Below are 19,979 nucleotides of genomic sequence, written 5' to 3'. Positions count from 1 at the left end.
CTTGGATGGTCCTCCCTTTCCCCCTTCTGAGGTGTCAGACAGGCCTCCAGAACAACTTAGGTGCCATCTGAAAGTCCTTCTCCATGGCCTCTCTGAACTCCTCCCACACCCTCTGTTTTGCCTCCATCACAGCCGAGACTGCAGTCCTTTTGGCTTGTTGGTACCCTGCAACTGCTTCAGGAGTCCCCAGGGACAACATGCCCCTGAAGGCCTCGTTCTTGAGTCAGACAGCTTCTCTGACCACCGGGATCCACCAATGTGTTTGAGGGTTACTGCCCCTTGAGGCACCCAAGACCTTGAGACCACAGCTGTCCGCTGCAGATTCAGCAATTGAAGCTTTGATCATCGACCATTCAGGTTTGATGTCCCCAGCCTCCACAGGGATACACAAGAAGCTCCTTCGGAGGTCTGAATTGAAGGCCTCATGGACAGAGTCCTTCTCCAGGCATTCTTAGTTCACCCGCACTACTCATTTGGGCTTACCGGGTCTATCCAAAGGTTTCCCTCGCCAATGGACCCAACTCACCACCAGGTGGTGATCAGTTGACAGCTCTGCTCCTCTCTTCACCCGAGTGTCCAAAGCACATGAATGAAGGTCAGATGATACGATCACAAGATCGATCAACCCACGGTGCTCTGGTACCAGGTACACTAATGAGCATCCTTGTGTTTGAACAAGGTGTTATTTATGGACAATCCATGACTAGCAAAGAGGTCCAACAACATAACACCGCTCGTGTTGAATTCAGGGAGGCATTCCTCCCAATCACGCCCTCCCAGGTGTCACCATCATTGCCGACGTGTGCATTGAAGTCCATCAGGAGAACAATAGCGTCCCCTACAGCAATCCTGTGAAGAACCCCATATAGGGACTCCAGGAAGGCCGAAACACTCTGAGCTGCTATTTGGTGCATACACACAAATAACAGTCAGAGTTTTCCCTCTGACAGCCTATTATGTAGATTACATTAAATAAAATAAGTTAAATGAAGAGGAAAGATAACGAAATAAATATATTATTATATATTATATATACTGATTATGATCCCCACCGGGAAATTAGTGGCACACTAGTTAGTTTTTAAATCATGCATATATATGTGTGTACACGCACTGAACACACAAACACACACAGAGGGCCTGTACGCATGCAGAGGAAGTAGAGTGGCAGGAGCTCCTTTGTGGTGCACACCAAATGAGCAACTTGTAAGGGGGACCGCGCCTTGCTCAAGGGCGCCTCAGCAGTGCTCCGGAGGTGAGCTGACACCTCCCACTGTTAGCTCACCTCTGGGTGTTTTTTTGGGTGGGAGCGAGAATCGAACCGCCGATCCGCTTTACCACAGAGCCACTGCCGCTCCAAATACAGGTCAAAAATGGATCAAATTATGTTGGCAGTTGTATACATAAAAAAAAGCTTATCCAGCTTTATGTAAATGTCAATGCGCTTTAAAAATTAACCAGATAATTAATGAAGGTTAGAATCATTGCTGTGACATTTGAAAATATGCATCTCTGTACATACTGTAATATTTAGCAGTTTTCAAATATTGCTCATGACCTTTCCTTTCTTCTGTCTTGTAGTAAAATCCCAATCTTAACGGTATTCTCTGAGAGTGTGTATATTAAGAGTAAGTTATGCTCTAAGATGGATGCTTGAGAGCTTGTTTCTGAGACCCAATTGTGAAGCATTTTGAAAAAGGTTTTAACATAAATGCAATAAAAATAACTGTTTATCTATCTATCTATCTATCTATCTATCTATCTATCTATCTATCTATCTATCTATCTATCTATCTATCTATCTATCTATCTATCTATCTATCTATCTATCTATCTATCTATCTATCTATCTATCTATCTATCTATCTATCTAAAAGTTAAATAAAATATATGCGTATTTAAAAAATTGTTTAAGATATTAAAGTATTTAAGGTGCTCAAGTTATTACAACACATAAATGGTAATAGAAACACTAGTGTTTCCATAACACCGGCCTCTTTTTTCCAGCTAGTTTCAACGTCAGTGCTCTGTAGTCGAAACTCTGATAAATGTCAGTTCTTTTAGTAGTTCATTGTTTGTTATGTTTAGAATGATCATCAGAGAAGGGTGAGGGATTGTGAGGGTTTTCTTCTTTTACTTTAGTGATTTAAGATTAGGAAATTTTTAGATATTTTAAATTCTACAATTTGTGTTTCCAGTGTACTGTTAGTATGCAGTAGTGTAATTGTTTTAGTAATACCATCAAAGAATAACACCAAAATTAAGGTAGGCCAGGCATTCTGGTCCATGGCCTATTTTTTAAATATGTATTTGTCTGTGCCATTTGTCAAAAACTAAAGACAGGTCCGAAAACACAGAGAGATGGACTAAAGCATTTTTGATTTGGGTCTATTCATCAGAATTGCTTGAAAAATTGTAATTTTTCTTTTTCAAATTTTCTTGCAGGCAGTGGCTTACACCTGTTCTTATTTCAGTAAACCAAATACATTTGAAATGAACTTTAACTTTAATATATTCAAAACATTAGAGGGTAAATAAGGTCAAGGGTAATTGAAATGCTGTAATTTAATTTGCATTTTGTGAAACCTGGACAGATTGTGGTGTCATCAAAACGATATGAATGCTGAAAAACGACCACATCATCGAAATTAGCCTTTTCAAAGAAAATATAATGCTTAACATTTTGTCGTAAAATGTTTTCCACAATGTTGATCAACGAAATACAGCACAGAGGTTTCATGAACTTTGCCCCTCAACAGTCACAACAGGCCGGCTACGGCAAGCGACGTGGGTCTGTTTTTTATGCCTTCCGGTTTCCCCACTGTCAATGGCTTGAGCGCTGCTGCTGAGCCACGACGATGTCGGAACAGGAGTCTCTCAGGTGCTCCAGTGCCAGAAACCGTGGTGGCGTGCAGAGGGTCGAGGGAAAACTACGAGCTAGTGTAGAAAAAGGGGATTACTATGAAGCACACCAGATGTACAGGACTTTATTTTTTAGGTGAGATTTCGTTTTATTTTCATAGGTACAATTGTAATTGTCATTTGGCTTTGCGGCCTGTCTATTCCAGATAGTTCGACTGTCAACCTTGCTAATGTCCTTGGCTGTTTATGATTGGTTGAATCTCATCACAGACCTGCCCATTCATGTCTTTCTCTCTGTTTGTGTGGACAGCTGTGGTGTCAATCTTCGGAAGTCACAAAATCGGATCGCTTACTATGGCTAGCTAGCTAGCAAAGCTACATGTGTAGCATCACAAGTCAGAAACGATGCGGAGCTACTTTACTGCTAATGTTTGACAGTTTGACAGTCCGTGTTCGCTATTCATTATAAAACACACCTCAAGTGTAAATTCACACAATATTTGAGTGGAAACCTGCTTTGTCCCTCGCTGTCATTTCCCAAACGTGAGCTGGAACTGTCCAGCAGTGTTAGCATTTAGCGATATGACCGCTCACTGTACCGCACCGTGTGGTCACAATAACGACTAGACGAGTTGCTGCCAGTTGGTTCCTGTATTTATTGATTATTGATTAACCGGTGGTTATGCTTGCATGATCATTAGCCAGTTTTTCATGCCGTGGGATTTTTGTTAAGCTATAGTCTGGTTTCTAATGTAAAAATTATTTTATTTGGGAACAACCAGCCACATTTTACATTACATTGACATTACAAAATTGAAACCCGGAATGTTTTAGATATAATTAACTTGTTCACTATCAGTCTCAGATATAATAAAAGTTATTGTTTCTGATTGAGTTTAATACCTTTGTAGTCGTCCTCGTCATTACTCACGTTCATCATTATTACCATCTTCTTCTTTTCCTCGTGGTTTTTCCCTTCAGGGGTCGCCACAGCGGATCAGTTTCCTCCATCTAACCCTGTCTCCTGCATCCTCTCCTCTCACACCAACTACCTTCATGTCCTCTTTCTCACTACATCCATAAACCTCCTCTTTGGTCTTCCTCTAGGCCTCCTGCCTGGCAGTTCAAAACTCAGTATCCCTCTACCAATATATCCACTATCTCTCCTCTGGACATGTCCAAACCATCTCAGTCTGGCCTCTCTGACTTTATCTCCAAAACCTCTAACATGTGCTGTCCCTCTGATGTACTCATTCCTGATCCTATCCTTCCTGGTCACTCCCAGAGAGAACCTCAGCATCTTCATCTCTGCTACCTCCAGCTCTGTCTCCTGTCTTTTCTTCAGTGACACTGTCTCTAGACCAAACAACATCGCTGGTCTCACCACAGTTTTGTACACCTTTCCTTTCATTTTAGCTGAAACTCTTCTATCACACATCACACCTGACACTTTCCTCCACCCGTTCCATCCTGCCTGTACACGCTTCTTCACCTCTTTTCCACACTCTCCATTGCTCTGGACTGTTGACCCTAAGTACTTAAAATCCTCCACCTTCTTGATCTCTTCTCCCTGTAACCTAACTATTCCACTTGGGTCCCTCTCATTCACACACATGTACTCTGTCTTACTGCGGCTAACCTTCATTCCTCTCCTTTCCAGGACAAACCTCCACCTCTCTAGCTTCTCCTCCACCTGTTCCCTGCTCTCACTGCAGATCACAATGTCATCTGCAAACATCATAGTCCATGGTGATTCCTGTCTAACCTCGTCTGTCAGCCTGTCCATCACCATAGCGAACAAGAAGGGGCTCAGAGCTGATCCCTGATGTAGTCCCACCTCCACCTTGAACTCCTCTGTCACACCTACAGCACACCTCACCACTGTCTTACAGTCCTCATACATGTCCTGCACTGCTCTAACATACTTCTCTGCCACTCCAGACTTCCTCATACAATACCACAGTTCCTCTCTGGGCACCCTGTCATAAGCTTTCTCTAGATCTACAAAAACACAATGCAGCTCCCTCTGGCCTTCTCTGTACTTCTTTATCAACATCCTCAGAGCAAATACTGCATCTGTGGTACTCTTTTTTGGCATGAAACCATACTGCTGCTCACAAATGCTCACTTCTGCCCTTAGTCTAGCTTCCACTACTCTCTCCCATAACTTAATTGTATGGCTCATCAGCTTTATTCCTCTGTAGTTGCCACAACTCTGCACATCTCCCTTGTTCTTAAAAATGGGCACCAGCACACTTCTCCTCCATTCCTCAGGCATCTTCTCACTATCTAAGATCCTGTTGAACAACCCAGTCAGAAACTCTACTGCCACCTCTCCTAGACACTTCCATACTGTTACCATATTCTCTTCTGTTATTTCTTGTCTTTGTAATATGTTTAACATGGATACGTAATTGTAATTGAGAGCCTTGGTGTGATTGAAAACTCCGGAGGGATAATGTTTGCTAACTCTCATGAACCAAATCTTTATTTCATAAGAAGTTCTGGATTTTGCTAGAGTGGTCATCACAGTTACTTTGTCTTCAATCCATTCAAAGTCATTGATTGAATTTGGAGAAGGTGTTTGAAGTGCTGAAGTCAGTTTCCTGTGAGGAAGATTCCCAAAGAATGCTGCCAGAAGCTGGTGTCAAGCTCTCTATCATCAGTCAAAGGGTGTCTACAAAGTATAAGAGACTTTGTAGACACCATTTGACTAATCGTGAAGGGGTTGAATAAGTTTGAGACTAAAGTATTCAGAATAAACCATATTTGTGCTATATATTGGTATATATGAAACAGTTATTTGAGGCATTATTAATTGATTGGGTCTTTGCAAGCGTCTGATAAATAGTGTATGTATTCTAATAATAAACATAACATAGAATGGGGTTGAATAGTTTTGCTTCCAAAGCCATCTTATCTTGCAGCCCCATGCTGAACTGTTCTTGAGTGGGCTTGTGTTTGTCCAGATAAGCATAATGTGTCATCTCATGTGTATTGCCCTCTTGTCTTCATCAGGTACATGTCACAGGCTAAACATGCAGAGGCAAGAGAGCTGATGTACAATGGTGCTCTGCTCTTTTTCAGCTATAACCAGGTACAAACAAGAGGTTTCTACCTTTGTTGTTCTTGTGTTGGAAACACTCTGAATTAGTAAAATTTCCAAATAAATTTCTTGTGCTATTTTATTTGCCTTGTGTCTGTTTGTGTGTGTGTATTGTTACAAAGCAATAATGCACAGAAACTACATTCTTACTAGTAAAACCCTCATATCAACTTTAAGTTTAGCTCCACAAATGTTGCAAATACAAAAACAGCCAGTTTTTCAGTCTGCATAAACAATTTTGTTAGATGACAGTTTTCTAGCTGGGTGATAAATTCTTTTAAGACACTTGTGTAAAAATTCTTTCCATCTTCAGCAAAACAGTGCAGCAGACCTTTCCATGCTGGTACTGGAGGTGTTGGAGAAGTCTGATACAAAAGTTGAAGATGAAATATTAGGTAAGTTGAAGGCATCGGCCTTCACCAGTTTATTTATGAGACTGTGCCAAACATCTGCCTTTCACAACAGGAGTTATACAAATACACAATATTAATAATAACATTAAAATTGAAACCTTCTTTGTGTTTTTTATAGAAAGCCTGGCGAAGCTGTTCAGCCTGATGGACCAGAACTCCCCAGAGAGAGTAGCGTTTGTCTCCAGAGCTTTAAAATGGTCAACAGGAGGATCCGGCAAGTTGGGTCACCCAAAACTACACCAACTGCTGGCTGTCACCCTGTGGAAAGGTCATCACCAAATCATGTATTTTCTCAAGTGTAGATGATGAAATAAATTCTTGTCACAAGCCACAATACATGTCAGATTGATGTGCACAGAACAGATCTCAGGGGTCCAGAAAAACACGGTTTTTGATACAGTTGTCCTAAATATTGTGTCTTTTCTTGAAAGTTTAATTTATATCAATTAAAACATACATTTTTGTGTGACCAGAGCAAAACTACAGTGAGTCTCGTTACCACTTCCTGCACTCATCTGATGGGCAGGGCTGTGCAGAGATGCTTGTGGAATACTCAGCGTCACGCGGCTTCCGCAGTGAGGTCGACTTGTTCGTGGTGCAGGCTGTCCTACAGTGAGTAAAGTGTTACACCAAGGCATTCAAATGATCTTTTGTCATTCAACCACCTTCCTTGGTCAGTATAAAAATAAAAAGATAGACTGAATATTTGACAGGGAATGTCTGTCGTCTAAATGGATTTATTTGTAATGTTCAGCATTCACTGAATGTATTTGGAAGGTTGTATTTAAGATGTTACAGTTTCAATGCAGCAGAGAAACTGGTGCGATGCCTCCTTTGCCTGCAGTCAAGTCTATTTCTGTCAGCAGTGCCTGTAAAAAAAAAGCCTTTAACTTTTCTCTCTTTCTGTCTGTTTTTTTAAAAATGTGCCACTCTTTTCTGCCATCTTCTTTCCCCTTTCCTTCCGTTTCCCTCCTCCAGGTTCCTCTGCTTAAAGAACAAAAACAGTGCTTCCGTGGTGTTCAGCACATACACAGAGAAACACCCGTCCATAGAGAAAGGCCCTCCCTTTGTCCAGCCTCTACTAAACTTTATTTGGTTTCTGCTGCTGGCAGTGGATGGGTGAGCAAAACCTGTCACTCAAAACTGTCGATCTACTGATTTATTGATTCATTGCATGGTGGTGCAGTGGGTAGAGATGTCGCCACACAGCAAGGCGGTTCCGGGTTTGCGTCCCGTTTTGTGCGGAATTTGCATGTTCCCATGTCTTCTTACTGATATGTTCTGAACATAGTGATATTAAATTCACTTATATGTTTTTGTGTTTAATTCTTCAGGGGTAAATTAACAGTTTTCACAGTGTTATGTGAGCAATATCAACCTTCCCTGAAGAGGGACCCCATGTATAATGAGGTAAGAGTTGGAACACTGTTTGATGACTGTAATCTGATTTTAAAATCTGTGTCAATGGATGCTTAAAATCATGTGGTTATATAGCTGTGCTGGCTTGGGAACGCCTCCGCGTCCCCCAGTAAGAGCTGGAGGTCAGCAATTTATTTTATTTTTAAAAATTAAAAGTTGTCTTGTATTTGAGTGCATGTAAACACAATCACTGCCTTCCTCTCTGTAACCACCTCCCCACTTGTTGTCCTCTTCCTTCCCCCTTTGGTTGTTTCCTGGCTCCTCAGTATCTCGACAGAATAGGACAACTTTTCTTTGGAGTTCCACCCAAACAGTCTCCATCATATGGGGGACTGCTAGGTGAGTGGGGCAAGAATTTGGTCATGCAGGTATTAAATATTATTTCCACGTTTAAGCCCTATCCCTGTATGACATAAATAAACATTACACCACAAATTATGCTTTTTTTCAAAACTTGTAGGTTTAGATTTTGCAGAGTTGTCTCATTTAATTCTTGATTATACTGTTTGGTTTTGTTTTATTCATTCAAACCATTCACGTCTGTATTTATGTGCATCTTATGAGTAGAATAAGAGTCGCTTTGTTGATCCTGCAGGAAACCTGTTGAACAGCTTGATGGGTTCAGGTGAGGATGATGATGTAGCTGATGAAGCCCATGACGACAGCAGCCCCATAGAGCTTGACTGAGCCCGTTTCCAGGACAAAGAGAACAAATGAACACAAAAAAAGAGGACGACGACTCCACCTCCACAACGAGGGTGGGCCGAGGTGCTGCATTGTCAGAGGCGTGTGCCCCCCCCCCCCAAAAAAAAGAAACCCCAACACTTAAAGTTTATAATAAGTGCAAGTATCAGGCTGTGAAAATATTCTCTCAGCACTGTCAGGACTGACGCCGCCAAACTGCAAAATTCTCAGACATTATTTTATTGTTTCCATGATTGATTACTATTATTATTTTTATTGATTTGGGACTTGCTCTCCGTTTAGGGTGTATCACTTTTAAAACTTAACCCACTGCCTTCTCCAGTGGGAGAGGATAACGCCACACATGAAATCCACACTTCGTGTTACTGATGGCATCATTAGAGGAGGTTTTAGTCAGTCTGTACTACAGAGGTGTTGTTGTTGTTTGCTCTTTTCATTGAGATTCTCTTATAGTTTATTCTTTCAGTAAGTTCAACTCTACTAGTGGTTAGTGCCACCGTTTCATTTTCTCACACTGTTTGTTACAGCAGAGGAAGTTGTCAGCGGTCATCTTACACGTTAAATATCAACCAAACCAACCCTCCTGCCAGTCTCGCCGCAGGTCCGAGCTGACTCGACCGTTTCAGTTTAAGCATCCAGTTGTTTGTGCACAGATCACTCCACTGCAGAAGCCTCTCTTTTGATTGTGCACTTGCATTACTGCTGCTATTCGATGATGCATCTCCAAGAGGAATTTGTGGAGCGATCAAGTTTTTTTTTCCTCTCAAAATTGCCAAGTTATAAAAAAATGTCTGGTGAGGAGGCATTCAAAGCACTTGTTTGATGCTTGTTTCTGGCTGTCTACATGTCACTGTGTAAAATAAAAAGTCAAAGCTGCAGTCGACTTTAAGTGTAAAGTGATCTTTATTAGAGAAAAGAAAACGAGACTGAAAACCAGTGTGTCAGTGAAGCTTTCTTTAAATATTCCAAAAGCTGCTGTGGAACTCCAGTAACCTCCAGTGGGGCAGAAGTGTCTCACATTTACTCTTCTGAACATTTCCCAGTTGAGCAGTTCCTCTTGTAGGTGGATCGGTTTTCCAACACCAGTTCAGCCAGTGCACAATCAGGCATGTTAAATCAGTGTTAACTTCATCGGCCCTTAGAGGTTGCGCCCTCTCTGTGGCGATGATCGTCTTTATTTTTCCACATCAATCTGTCTCCTGTTTCTTTTAGGCCTCTTTGTGACATTCAGTCCAGAGTTCGTCAAGTATTTAGATTTGAAAATGTAACTTGTGTTCCAGGTTGTGCTAAAATGACTCCTGATTCCCCATGAAGTCAGAATTCGACACTCATAAACCAGTGTCCCAAGGTCTTCCGCTGTAATGTGTCTTTATTTATCTGCGTGGGTTCTCTGCGGGTTCTCTGGCCTCGTCCCACCTCTAAAAACATGCAGCTTAGATGAATCGATCACTCTAAATTTACCATAGGTATGAATGTGAGTGTGAACGGGTGTCTGTCTCTCTACGTGTCCCTGCTATAAACTGGGGACTTGTCTACGGTGTAGCCAGCCTCCGCTCACAGTCAGCTGGTATTAACTCCAGTTTAAACCCTCAACCCAGGTTTGGATAAACGCGTGACGACGAGACGATAATTGATCGTCTTGCCTTCAGGAAAATGAATGAGATTCAAAAAGAAAAAAAATGGCTTGGAAAAACAACCTATTAAATAGTATGTTGAGATTGTAATATCAATGAAAATTAATTGATTAAATCAGTTTACTAATTTATTTGCTTTTTGTTTAGTTCCAGACCAGCTGACTTTAGTGTTGCAGAACTACAGATAAAATAGTGCTTATGTTTTATGGTGGTGTTAGACTTGCAGCGACAAAGAAATGAACAGAAAACTACAGATATCTTTAAGTGACTCAGCATTAACAGTATAATGTGTAATTGTGCTCGAATGTCTCGTTTGTGGAGGAAGATCTTGTTCCATGTGACCATTTCACCCTGCAGACCTCCCAGTTTAGATAAATCCAGAAAAATTGGCTTTTAAGGTTCCTCAACTGCACACATTGAGATAAACAGTATAAGCTCCACTCCTAATTACACAGGTTTTATTATTCACTGGAAACCAGTGTAATAAGGAAAAAAGGTCTAATCGCTTTTTGCTCACCTGGAATTCAGTTTTGGTAAAATTCTCTGGCAGTGAAACAAAAAAAGGTGTGACCAAATGCCCTCCTGTTGCAGCTGTTTAATATCTATTTTCCTTGTCAGATTTAAAGGGGAGTGTTTGCCTTTTTGATGATTCATTAATTGAGTAAATAAAGTACAAAAAGAAAAGTTTGAGAATGTTAAACATTTTCCTGTCTTTTTATTCCATGAAAATACAGGGAAAAGTGAAATTTTAGGATAAAAAAAATGAAAACACTGAATGTTGACACATATAGGAATGTTTATTTCTTCAAATGCATGAAAAGAACAACATTTTAAAACAATCTTAAATTTGTATGCACGATGCTGGTTCATGGCGCAGCACAGAAACTGATGTGGATGAAAATTCAGTCCTTTTCAGGCGTAACACTAAAAAACTCACGGTCACTTATTTTTGCTTTAAAGTGGACTGAATAGAAAAAAATAGCATAACACATTCAGAGCAATAAATGTTATCTTAATTTGCACATGTTGAATGATTTGATATCTGAGATTTCAGTAGCTTATCTCATAAAACCCCCCAAAATCTTGAACTTTTTAGTGAACTATGAGAGTTTATTACGGTTTAAAACTAAGTATTCAAAGTGCTTTTTATTCGCTCATACCCCTTCAAATGTTCACACTGAATTTCCACTCAAACATTAAGGCGGTTTCCTCTTCTTCGGTCTTCTTCGTAGTTTATTTACACAACTTTAGTGTGTGAAATTTGACATCTTGAAGGTCTCTGAGACTGACGCTCAGGTGCGGGACTGCAGCGCAAGTCTGTGGACCACATCCGTGAAGTGAGACGTATCGGGCTGCTGAGCCTGGTGTTTGATGTACTCCAGAGTCCGAACCTGGAGGAGACGAGACAGAGTCAGTACGGAGGAGTTCCTATGAATCCACGTGTTTGCTGCTGCTACAGAAATACAGTATTTTCCGCACTTTAAGGCGCACTGGACTATAAGGCGCCTTCAATGAACGATCCATTCAAAAACCCATTTTCATATATAAGGTGCACTGGATTATAAGGCGCACTGTAGGATTTTGAGAAAATTAAAGGCTTTTAGGTGCGCCTTATAGTGCGGAAAAATACTGTACTCAAAACCCAAGGTGTGTGTGAACTCACTGAGACCCGTGTATCACAATATCCATGTTTGTGGCTGAGGTTCCATAGGTTGACGGCCAGCTGGCTCAGCTTGTTGTTCCTCAGGTCTCCATGAGCCAACAGGATTCCAAACAAGGAGAAGGCCAGAGCGCCCTGACGGCGTGTGTTCTGCTGCAAAGAAGGAAGTGATGAATGTTTACATGACAAAGTTCAGGGGGAGGAGAACACAGCTGTCTTGCAGTGATATCATTTTGCCTCACCTCATCCCGACCGAGCACCTTCAGGTGGTCCAGGATCTGACCAATCAACGTCTCGCACAGCTTGTTAATCTCTGAAAGAAACTTGGGATCTCCTCCATAAAGCGTCTCATTGGAGTCCACTGACAGCAGGAAACACAAAATCAGTTAGAGAGAGGTCTATATAAGGTATTCGTAGTCAAGCTACACTTTACGCTGCAGACAGACGTTAGACGACATTACAGAAGACAATAGAAGACACTCTTAGATCTTGACTTGTGTTGAATGCGTGTCAGATGATTTCATGGTGCTGCACCTTTAGGGATGGAGTAGAGGTAGGTTTCCTGGCTCATGGCGGCCAGCAGGGGCAGAGCACTGATGTAGACTCGCACTTTAGCGTCGCTGTTTTCCTCCCAGGTGTAATCCTGGACCATGTTGAGCAGTCCACGGACCAAGTAGAGCACACCATGCTCCGGGTGGTCCTGGAAACACGTACGTTGTGTTACTAAAGGGAGTTGCGAGTTTGATTCTGTAGCAAATCCTCAATTTTAAGACAAGCTCAAAGTGGTGCTCCTGTTAATTTTCATTATGATTATGTTTCTGGAATATGTTACCGGGACAACCAGCAGTGTGGACAGGAAATTATTGATGAAGTCCAGCAGGAAGCTCTCCGAAGAGCGAAGTTTCCCCTCCACGCTGATGGAGCGAGGAACCTCTGGAAGAATACTGACCGCTGCCTTCAGGAAAGCGTCCGCTGGAGGTGTGGAAAGATTGATGGAAAGAAGGACATGAAAAAGACAGATGGTTTTAAACGCAGAATTTCAGATGTTTGTCTGTGATGAGTTCAAAACAAGTAAGGAAGCAGCAGCTCACCCTGAGAGAGACACTGGTTGGCCAACGCCACCTGGCCCGACAGCAGATAGAGGCTGAGGCGGCTGAAGATGCTGCTGAGAGACGGGATGGTGATGAAGCTGTAAGCAGCGCAGGCCTGGAGGAGAGGAAAGCACAGCATCAGACATCAGGAGCCAATGCAGGGTGATCAGAAACGGTGCCTGATTCACTCACCCTCACGAAAGCTGCTGTTTTTCTGGAATGACTCCCCCTCATCACCCTGTTGGTTTCCATCGCAAGCTGGTTCACCGTCTGTAAACACCATCAACACAGAGAATAGTGCTGACGTGTGAGCGTGGATGTGACGCACAAGCCAAACGGAAATAATGAATACTGACTTGAATGAGCTGCATCAGCACCGGCTCCAGGTTACAGAAGGTGGCTCTGGCCTCCACACAGAAACTCAGCTGCTGCTCAAAGTCACGACCAAAGGAAACCTAACGGCAAACGGAGAGAGAAAGAGTAGAGAGACAGGAAACAAGGAAATGATAAGGTCACTGCTGCACTGGTCAAACATCACAGGATTTAAACAAACATCTGGAACACCTGAGTCAGTTTTCTCTATCAAAGATGAGCCAAACTCATCAGAGATGCTATACTGACCTGACTGCAACATGTTAACTTCATTTAAATGAAGTGCTGAAGGAGCAGGAGATTTACTCTCCGTCATAAAATTTCTGCTCGTCTTCACAAAAAATTCTGCACATCATCTTTAAACAGCTCTGTCTGCTGTTGTTCCATAAAAGATAAAGATGTTAAAGATAAAGATGTTTCCACTTCGGCCTCTATTTTATATTTATGTTCAGATTAATGTCAAGCTAATGTTTCCTAAACACCATGTATGTTTGCGCCAAAACCATAAAGACACGCCTGAGGAGTCTCACCATGCGAATGAAGCCAATGATCAGATGAGCCAAAGATCGTTTCTCATCGTCAAGAGTGAGAGCGCTGCAATGCAGAGACATCAGGAGGCAGAGGTCAGATGAAACATTCACAGAAGTAAAACTTTGAACAACACTGGATGCTCAAAATGAACCTGAAATGTAATTTTAAAAAAAGTAATGATTCGTTATAAAAGGTAGTAAAGTTCCATAATGACAACAAGTAGAAAAGTAATTGTAAGTACGTTACACAAACACACACAGACTCGACTGCCCTACTTGACAGAGTCGTGCATTGCTTTGCAGATGTGCAGCATGGCGTTGAGGATGACGGGGTCTCTAGTAGGCTCCACCTGGTGTCTGTGGGAGATTTGTACAATTTTTTTCTAAAAAAAATCTCCCAGACGGCATCAACTTTTTCATCAGGAATCCAAATAATATATATAAATGTCATTATTCCATCAATCTCTTACTTGATGAAGACCTCCATGATGGACCTGCAGACCTCCACCCTCACGCTGTCTTTCTGGAACATGTCTAAGAATGGCAGGAAACGCTCCTGGGGAAGACAAACATACAGGTCTCTCATCCCTGATTATTTCAAGCCTCACTGTGTGTTTTGAGCTGCTCACCATGGAGAAAAGTACGGAGAAGTTGTGGAAGTAGGTGAGGATCTTCCTGATGACTGACTGCAGCTGGACAACAACAAAAAAAAAAAGTCACCACAGAGCAGATGACATGAAGATGAAGGTGGCTTAAGGTTCTAGGAGCGAGTTGTTACTACTCGGGCTCTAACCTGAGGATAAGCCTCTTCAAACGCCCTGTCAGGAGTCATGTGTTTGATGATGTCAGCCAGAACAGTGTTGACCTCACGTTTCTGAGAGGGACAAAATAAAGGGGTGAGAAATGTTAAATTCCACATAGCAGAAACTTGCACAGCTCCTCCTGTATTCTGTGCTTTACTCACTGTGAAGTGTCGGCAGGTGAACTCCACCCAGATCTCAGCACAGTTGATGTAATCCTAAAAACCAAAAATCCCGCATGCAGTCATGCCCTGAATATTTTCATCAATAATAAGGATCTGCTTTGGTCGCATCGCTCTCACAGTACCTGAGGATTACGGACTTTAGTGACCACCTTCCAGGCTTCATTGAGGATCATCAGTCTCTCAGACTCTGGAGGGTCGGCACAAGCCAGACTGCGACCCAGGGACCCGAACAGAAGATGCTAAAGAGGAGACGGAGTTGAGCTTCTCATTTATTTATACATTTACAGTTACTGGATCACCAGATCACATGTCCTCTGACCTTTGGGAAGCCCGCTTCGTCGCAGTCTTTGATCATGCCGATGAAGTCAGTGGCTCTGGCCGCAACAAACTCGGCCCTGAAGGCACGCATGACTGAATTCAGCAGCAAAGCACTATGGGAGAGAGAAAGACATCGGATCTTTATCATCAAAACTGAACTCTCTGCTGTAAAAGCTATTGGTGCATTTATGAGCCCAAGTTTTGTTGAAATTTTCAGTGTTTCTCTGCCTTTTTGATTCGTGACAAATGAAAAGTAAAACCGTTCTTTCCCAACATCATCTTTTGATTGCTGATATTATTATGCAATTCTTGGTACATAAGTGTTACGTATTTTTATTTCTCCATAGAAACAGCTTTCCTGTAAGATTCACACTATTGTTACTTTTGGAAAAAACTCACTTGTTTCCGAGCTTCTTGCATCTTTCCATCATCTCTGTTAGCAGTGGCTAAAATGGAATCACAAACAGTAATTTTTACAAACTCTGCATTGAAACCACAAAAAATTCTGGTCCACATTTAGTACAGTAACAATCATGGAGTCTCGGCTAATAGAGATCTGACTAAAATGCGTTTGCCTGCACACCTCTGGAGCTTTGTAAGCGATGCACTGCAGGATCCAGTTGATGGCGGGGGAATAAAGGGTCAAATACTCGGGCATCTCCACCCTCTGCAGGGCCAGCTGGCTCTGGATGCTCTCATCGCTGATCTGCCGGAAGGTGTCCAGCAGGTCGAAGAAGTTGTGGTTCAGGCTGTCTTTCAGGTGGGGGGCGACTTCCATGCCAATCTGGAAGGAGAGAACGCTATCTATTCAAAAATACAAATATGATGTAAAAGCAAAGGGATCCTTGCACTGAATACACTGGAAAGGTTACTGTCTTGCTCTTCAAAATGCAAGAGTAAGAGAAATAAAATTGTAAATGTGAAAGAAAGCTCTACCCTGCAGAGGTAGGCTCTGGTGTACGCTGCCACCAGAGGGTCTCCGATCCCTCTGATCATGGCAGTTAGTCGAGGGAGCGTCACTTGAATTCCGCTGCGGTGGGTCAAAGCAAAGAGAATAATTAATTATTTTAAACAAATGTTTTAACTCTGGAACAAATTTAAATATTTTTGAAATTTTTGTTGTTAAGTTTACTGTAATATTTTAAAGTGATGATGATAATTAAGCTCATACGTTTTGTTCAGGAAGCGGTTGCACTTGAGAATGGCAGCCTCAACGTATCTGCTCAGAGGTTAAGGGTCAAAATTATACAAGGGGAATGGTGTTTTTTGATAGCAATTTAAATTCAAATAAACATATGCAAGGTTTTCTAAGCTGGGAGAAAAATGTGTAAAAATGTAAAAACAATATGTAAAAAAATGAAAGAAAAGAGAGGGTCAGTCAAAAGAGAAACTAAAAGACATCACATTTCTGTGTTGAATAAAGTCAACTGGATTTATAGGAAAGGATTGAAGATGCTTCCACTGATGTGTGAGACGCCTCTCATCCAAGAGGAGTCAGAACTGAAGGAGCCTCTTGAATGAGAGGTGAAAGGTCTTCAAACTTTCTCCTGTGTTGAACACAAAGAACTACCATGACCTGGATGACTGAGAGTCTCCACAGACTAAAGGTTTGGTTATCCGAGAACAGTCGTTGACCGTGTTGTGATGGTGGTAAAGGATACAGTCTGGGCAGAAGCTCTCTGATGGAGGCAATCTTGTAAAACCAGTTGAGACACGTCTCCTTGGCCGTATCATTCACATCTTCCAGTGTGAAGGAGTCTGAGTGGAGAGGAAACAGTGAGGATGAATCGATTCTGCAATTATGTTCCCTCAGTGGAAAAACTCTAAATACTGACAAAATGACATCGGCACCTGGTAGGGGTCTTGGGTCGGAACACATGGTCCAGATTCTGTCGTAGACCAGCCCTCCTACAAACAAGACAACAGTCAGATGACCTGTCTTATTCTGACTGAGGGAAACAACTCTTCTCTACGCACCAAAGGTGTCCAGGATGTCAGTGATGAGGACAAACTTGCTGGGGTAGAACTGGATCACTGAAGTGTCAGACAGCAGCTTAGAGCACTGGAATGCAGATCACAAATCATGGCTGAGGATTTCACATGAGACTCTACCTCATAATTTAGGGTTTCAACCACTGGATTACCTGGATGACAATCTTCAGGGCTTTGACCTTCTGATCCGAGGCCCAGGCCTCCTTCAGGGACTGGTTCAGCTCCTCGATGCGGTTGGCGTAGTCCTGCTGGGAGAGGTTCAGCAGCTCCCTCTGGGACCCCTGCACACAAACACACACAAATACAAAGAGAAAGCATTATATGCACAGTCACTGTGCTTAGCAATAGTAATGTTTATCTGAATAAAAATCAACTGTTGATTTGAATTTTGAAGCTCCTTTAAGCACCGATCAGTAAAGTGAGAAGATATTTTATATTATATATTTACCAGTAATTCACCCATCTAATGTACTTAATATAGAAACTTTTTCTCAGAAAACTTACCTCCTCCAAATCATCCAGCTCCTCCAGGCGGGTTCGAACCTTCTCTGAAACACCTGATCCAGGACTTTGAGCTTTTCCTACAGTGACAACAGAAGAAATTTGGTTGTTTTTCATCTGACAAGATTATATTATGGAGTATTGGTTCATTACTTTTTTGTTTGACTGAGAAGTAAAAGGTTACAAAACACATAATTAACGTATTACTGCCTTATAATATGGATGTACCCAACACTGTCTACGTTTGGTTTAAGTTTGACTTTGAAAACAGTGACTACTGTGAAAAATATTTGCCTCCACTTTGTTGATCAGAAGAGCTTTGTCTGGTGTTTAGTGGATTTGTACTTTCGGTTTATCTGAAAGTTTTCTCTCTAAGTGAACCAACACAAAGATGCAGGCTGTAAAGAAAAGCAATGAAGCAAAAACAAAATTAAACAAGAGCTCCTGAAAAAGCTCATAATCCAGCCATGTTTCATAAATACTCTGATGTGCAAATCTCACATGTTCCAAACAGCTGAATATGACAGGACTGCTAGCCAGTCAGAACATAAAATAAATACCACTAACTACAATCTATTCTACAACATCACCCACCATGCTGGTGGCCCTTATAAAGTCACCATAGCAACACAACAGCAGCAACAATAGATTGAGTCATTGTTCAGTGGTTGAGATATAGATTCACACAACGTGTTTGTGTACATGTTTATGTAATTTAAGTAAAGTATTATGATGAAAAATACAGTTCTTACCTTTATCAGAGCCCATGAAAAGATTCTATGTGGAGAAATAAATTTTGATTATTTTTTTGCAATAAATAAACTATGACAAAACAAATAAAAATAATAGTAAATAATTTAGGATGGTTGAAAACCCACAATGGAGAGTTTCTCTGTGGTGGTAAATCTGGCCAGGATCTCTCCTCGTTTCAATGACCAGGGCTCGAAGTCTGCTCCCATCACCTCTTCGTCCTTCTCCTTTTTCTTCCTCCCCAAATCCTGGAAGCACAACATCCTGAACTTAACAACACGATTCCTGATTCATCTTCATGTGTGGGTTGTAAACTTGTCCAGCTCACCCCTGTGGAGGCGCTGTGAGACATGGCTGGAGCCTCGCTGAACGAAGCTGCAGCAAACATGGAGAGGGGGTCGGTCCCATCCAGCATGGAGCTGAGGGGGTCGGCTTGAACAGACGAGGAGGAAGAAGAGGAGGAAGAGGTGCTGCCTTTACGAGCCCCGCGGCGGGTCTTTGTATCGGTCACCTAGACATTAAAGAACGAGGGAGGTCAGAGCTGTTGGAGGGTCATCGAAGCGCACTTTAAAGAAAAACAAACATGACTTCCAAAACAGAAACTTTTTTAATTTGATCAAATTGCGTAAAGAAATCTTGACGTGTGTTTAATGTGTGAGAGCTGCTTATGTACCATGATGGGTTTGAGGGGATGGTAGTCTCCAAACTCCAGCGGAGCAGCTTCTGGACGACATCGCTGCAGCTCAGCCTCATAGTTGCGTACACGGGAATGCCTAGGCACACAACACACATACACACACACACACACACACACACACACACACACACACACACACACACACACACACACACACAGAGACAGACAGACACAGACACAGACACAGACACAGACACCCACACCCACACCCACACCCACACACACACACACACACACACACACACACACACACACACACACACACACACACACACACAGGCTGGTTAGGTTCACCTGTGTCTTCTACCACCTCATCAGCCTATACTGGTATCCACTGACACTGTTTATGTTTGGTATATTTATGAGAATAGAATGATAAAAGAAGCCCACACACTGACCAATAGCTATAAGCGTTACTAGATTACAACTACCCTGTAGCCAATGAACCTTTGCTTTAATGTCTTATTAACAAAACAAGAAAATCTGCAGATAAACTGACATTCCTTTCATTCCTTAGCAAATTGTAATTTACGCTAGCGACACCTATGTTTAAAATGCGTAAAAAATGCACACATTATGAATGTATACGCGTTAACTAATTTGTGTTCTTAATATGGGTTGCTTTTAAAAGAGAAAATGCATCTTACCACTGCACTGCAGCCATTTTTCTACGGGTCACATGACATTTCGCCACTTCCTGGTCATGTCAAGTTTGAGGAAGTATTAATTTTGGTTTTAGCTTGGGGGTCCGGAAAATGTCTTTACCGTCACCTCAGTAGATACTTTAAAGTCAGACGTAATTTTAGAATTCTGTAGCAATAAAAGCAGAATTTAAGAATATTTTAAACGCTAAAATATTACTTAATTTCCCAGGATACGCTGGTCGAGCTGCTACTAAAGGACAAACTGTAGGATGCTTCACTCTAAATTTAATTATCGGACTC

The 19,979-nt window shown here is 41.9% G+C and overlaps 2 protein-coding genes across 3 annotated transcripts; one reads left to right on the top strand and one right to left on the bottom strand.

Moving 5' to 3' along the window:
- Positions 1-2,802: 2,802 nt before the first annotated feature.
- On the top strand, positions 2,803-9,388 carry get4 (guided entry of tail-anchored proteins factor 4). Its single transcript, XM_068305267.1, has 9 exons — positions 2,803-2,998; positions 5,881-5,959; positions 6,282-6,363; positions 6,500-6,649; positions 6,855-6,993; positions 7,360-7,500; positions 7,716-7,791; positions 8,067-8,139; positions 8,396-9,388. Exons 1-9 carry the CDS (start codon positions 2,859-2,861, stop codon positions 8,485-8,487), a joined length of 972 nt encoding a protein of 323 aa, XP_068161368.1. The 5' UTR covers positions 2,803-2,858; the 3' UTR covers positions 8,488-9,388.
- A 1,533-nt stretch (positions 9,389-10,921) lies between these two features.
- vps35l (VPS35 endosomal protein sorting factor like) lies at positions 10,922-19,823 on the bottom strand. 2 transcript variants are annotated; one of them, XM_068304852.1, is made up of 30 exons: positions 19,683-19,823; positions 19,012-19,111; positions 18,667-18,849; positions 18,467-18,586; positions 18,341-18,365; positions 17,592-17,668; positions 17,240-17,368; positions 17,073-17,157; positions 16,947-17,003; positions 16,757-16,853; positions 16,267-16,314; positions 16,032-16,125; positions 15,679-15,879; positions 15,495-15,541; positions 15,097-15,208; positions 14,900-15,016; positions 14,757-14,810; positions 14,586-14,666; positions 14,422-14,484; positions 14,263-14,348; positions 14,069-14,149; positions 13,793-13,856; positions 13,247-13,345; positions 13,083-13,160; positions 12,891-13,005; positions 12,632-12,771; positions 12,334-12,499; positions 12,042-12,160; positions 11,803-11,952; positions 10,922-11,530 (listed from the first exon to the last, which is right to left on the bottom strand). In XM_068304852.1, exons 1-30 carry the CDS (start codon positions 19,697-19,699, stop codon positions 11,432-11,434), a joined length of 2,904 nt encoding a protein of 967 aa, XP_068160953.1. In that variant the 5' UTR covers positions 19,700-19,823; the 3' UTR covers positions 10,922-11,431. The 2 variants fall into 2 exon arrangements, with proteins under 2 accessions (XP_068160953.1, XP_068160954.1); XM_068304853.1 differs by having other exon boundaries at positions 11,803-11,949.
- Positions 19,824-19,979: the final 156 nt, after the last annotated feature.

This window comes from Antennarius striatus, chromosome 21 (genome assembly GCF_040054535.1).
Source record: "Antennarius striatus isolate MH-2024 chromosome 21, ASM4005453v1, whole genome shotgun sequence".
Classification (NCBI taxonomy): domain Eukaryota; kingdom Metazoa; phylum Chordata; class Actinopteri; order Lophiiformes; family Antennariidae; genus Antennarius; species Antennarius striatus.
The sequence above is the reverse complement of the archived record's forward strand: the minus strand, read 5'-3'. Positions and strand labels throughout refer to the sequence as shown.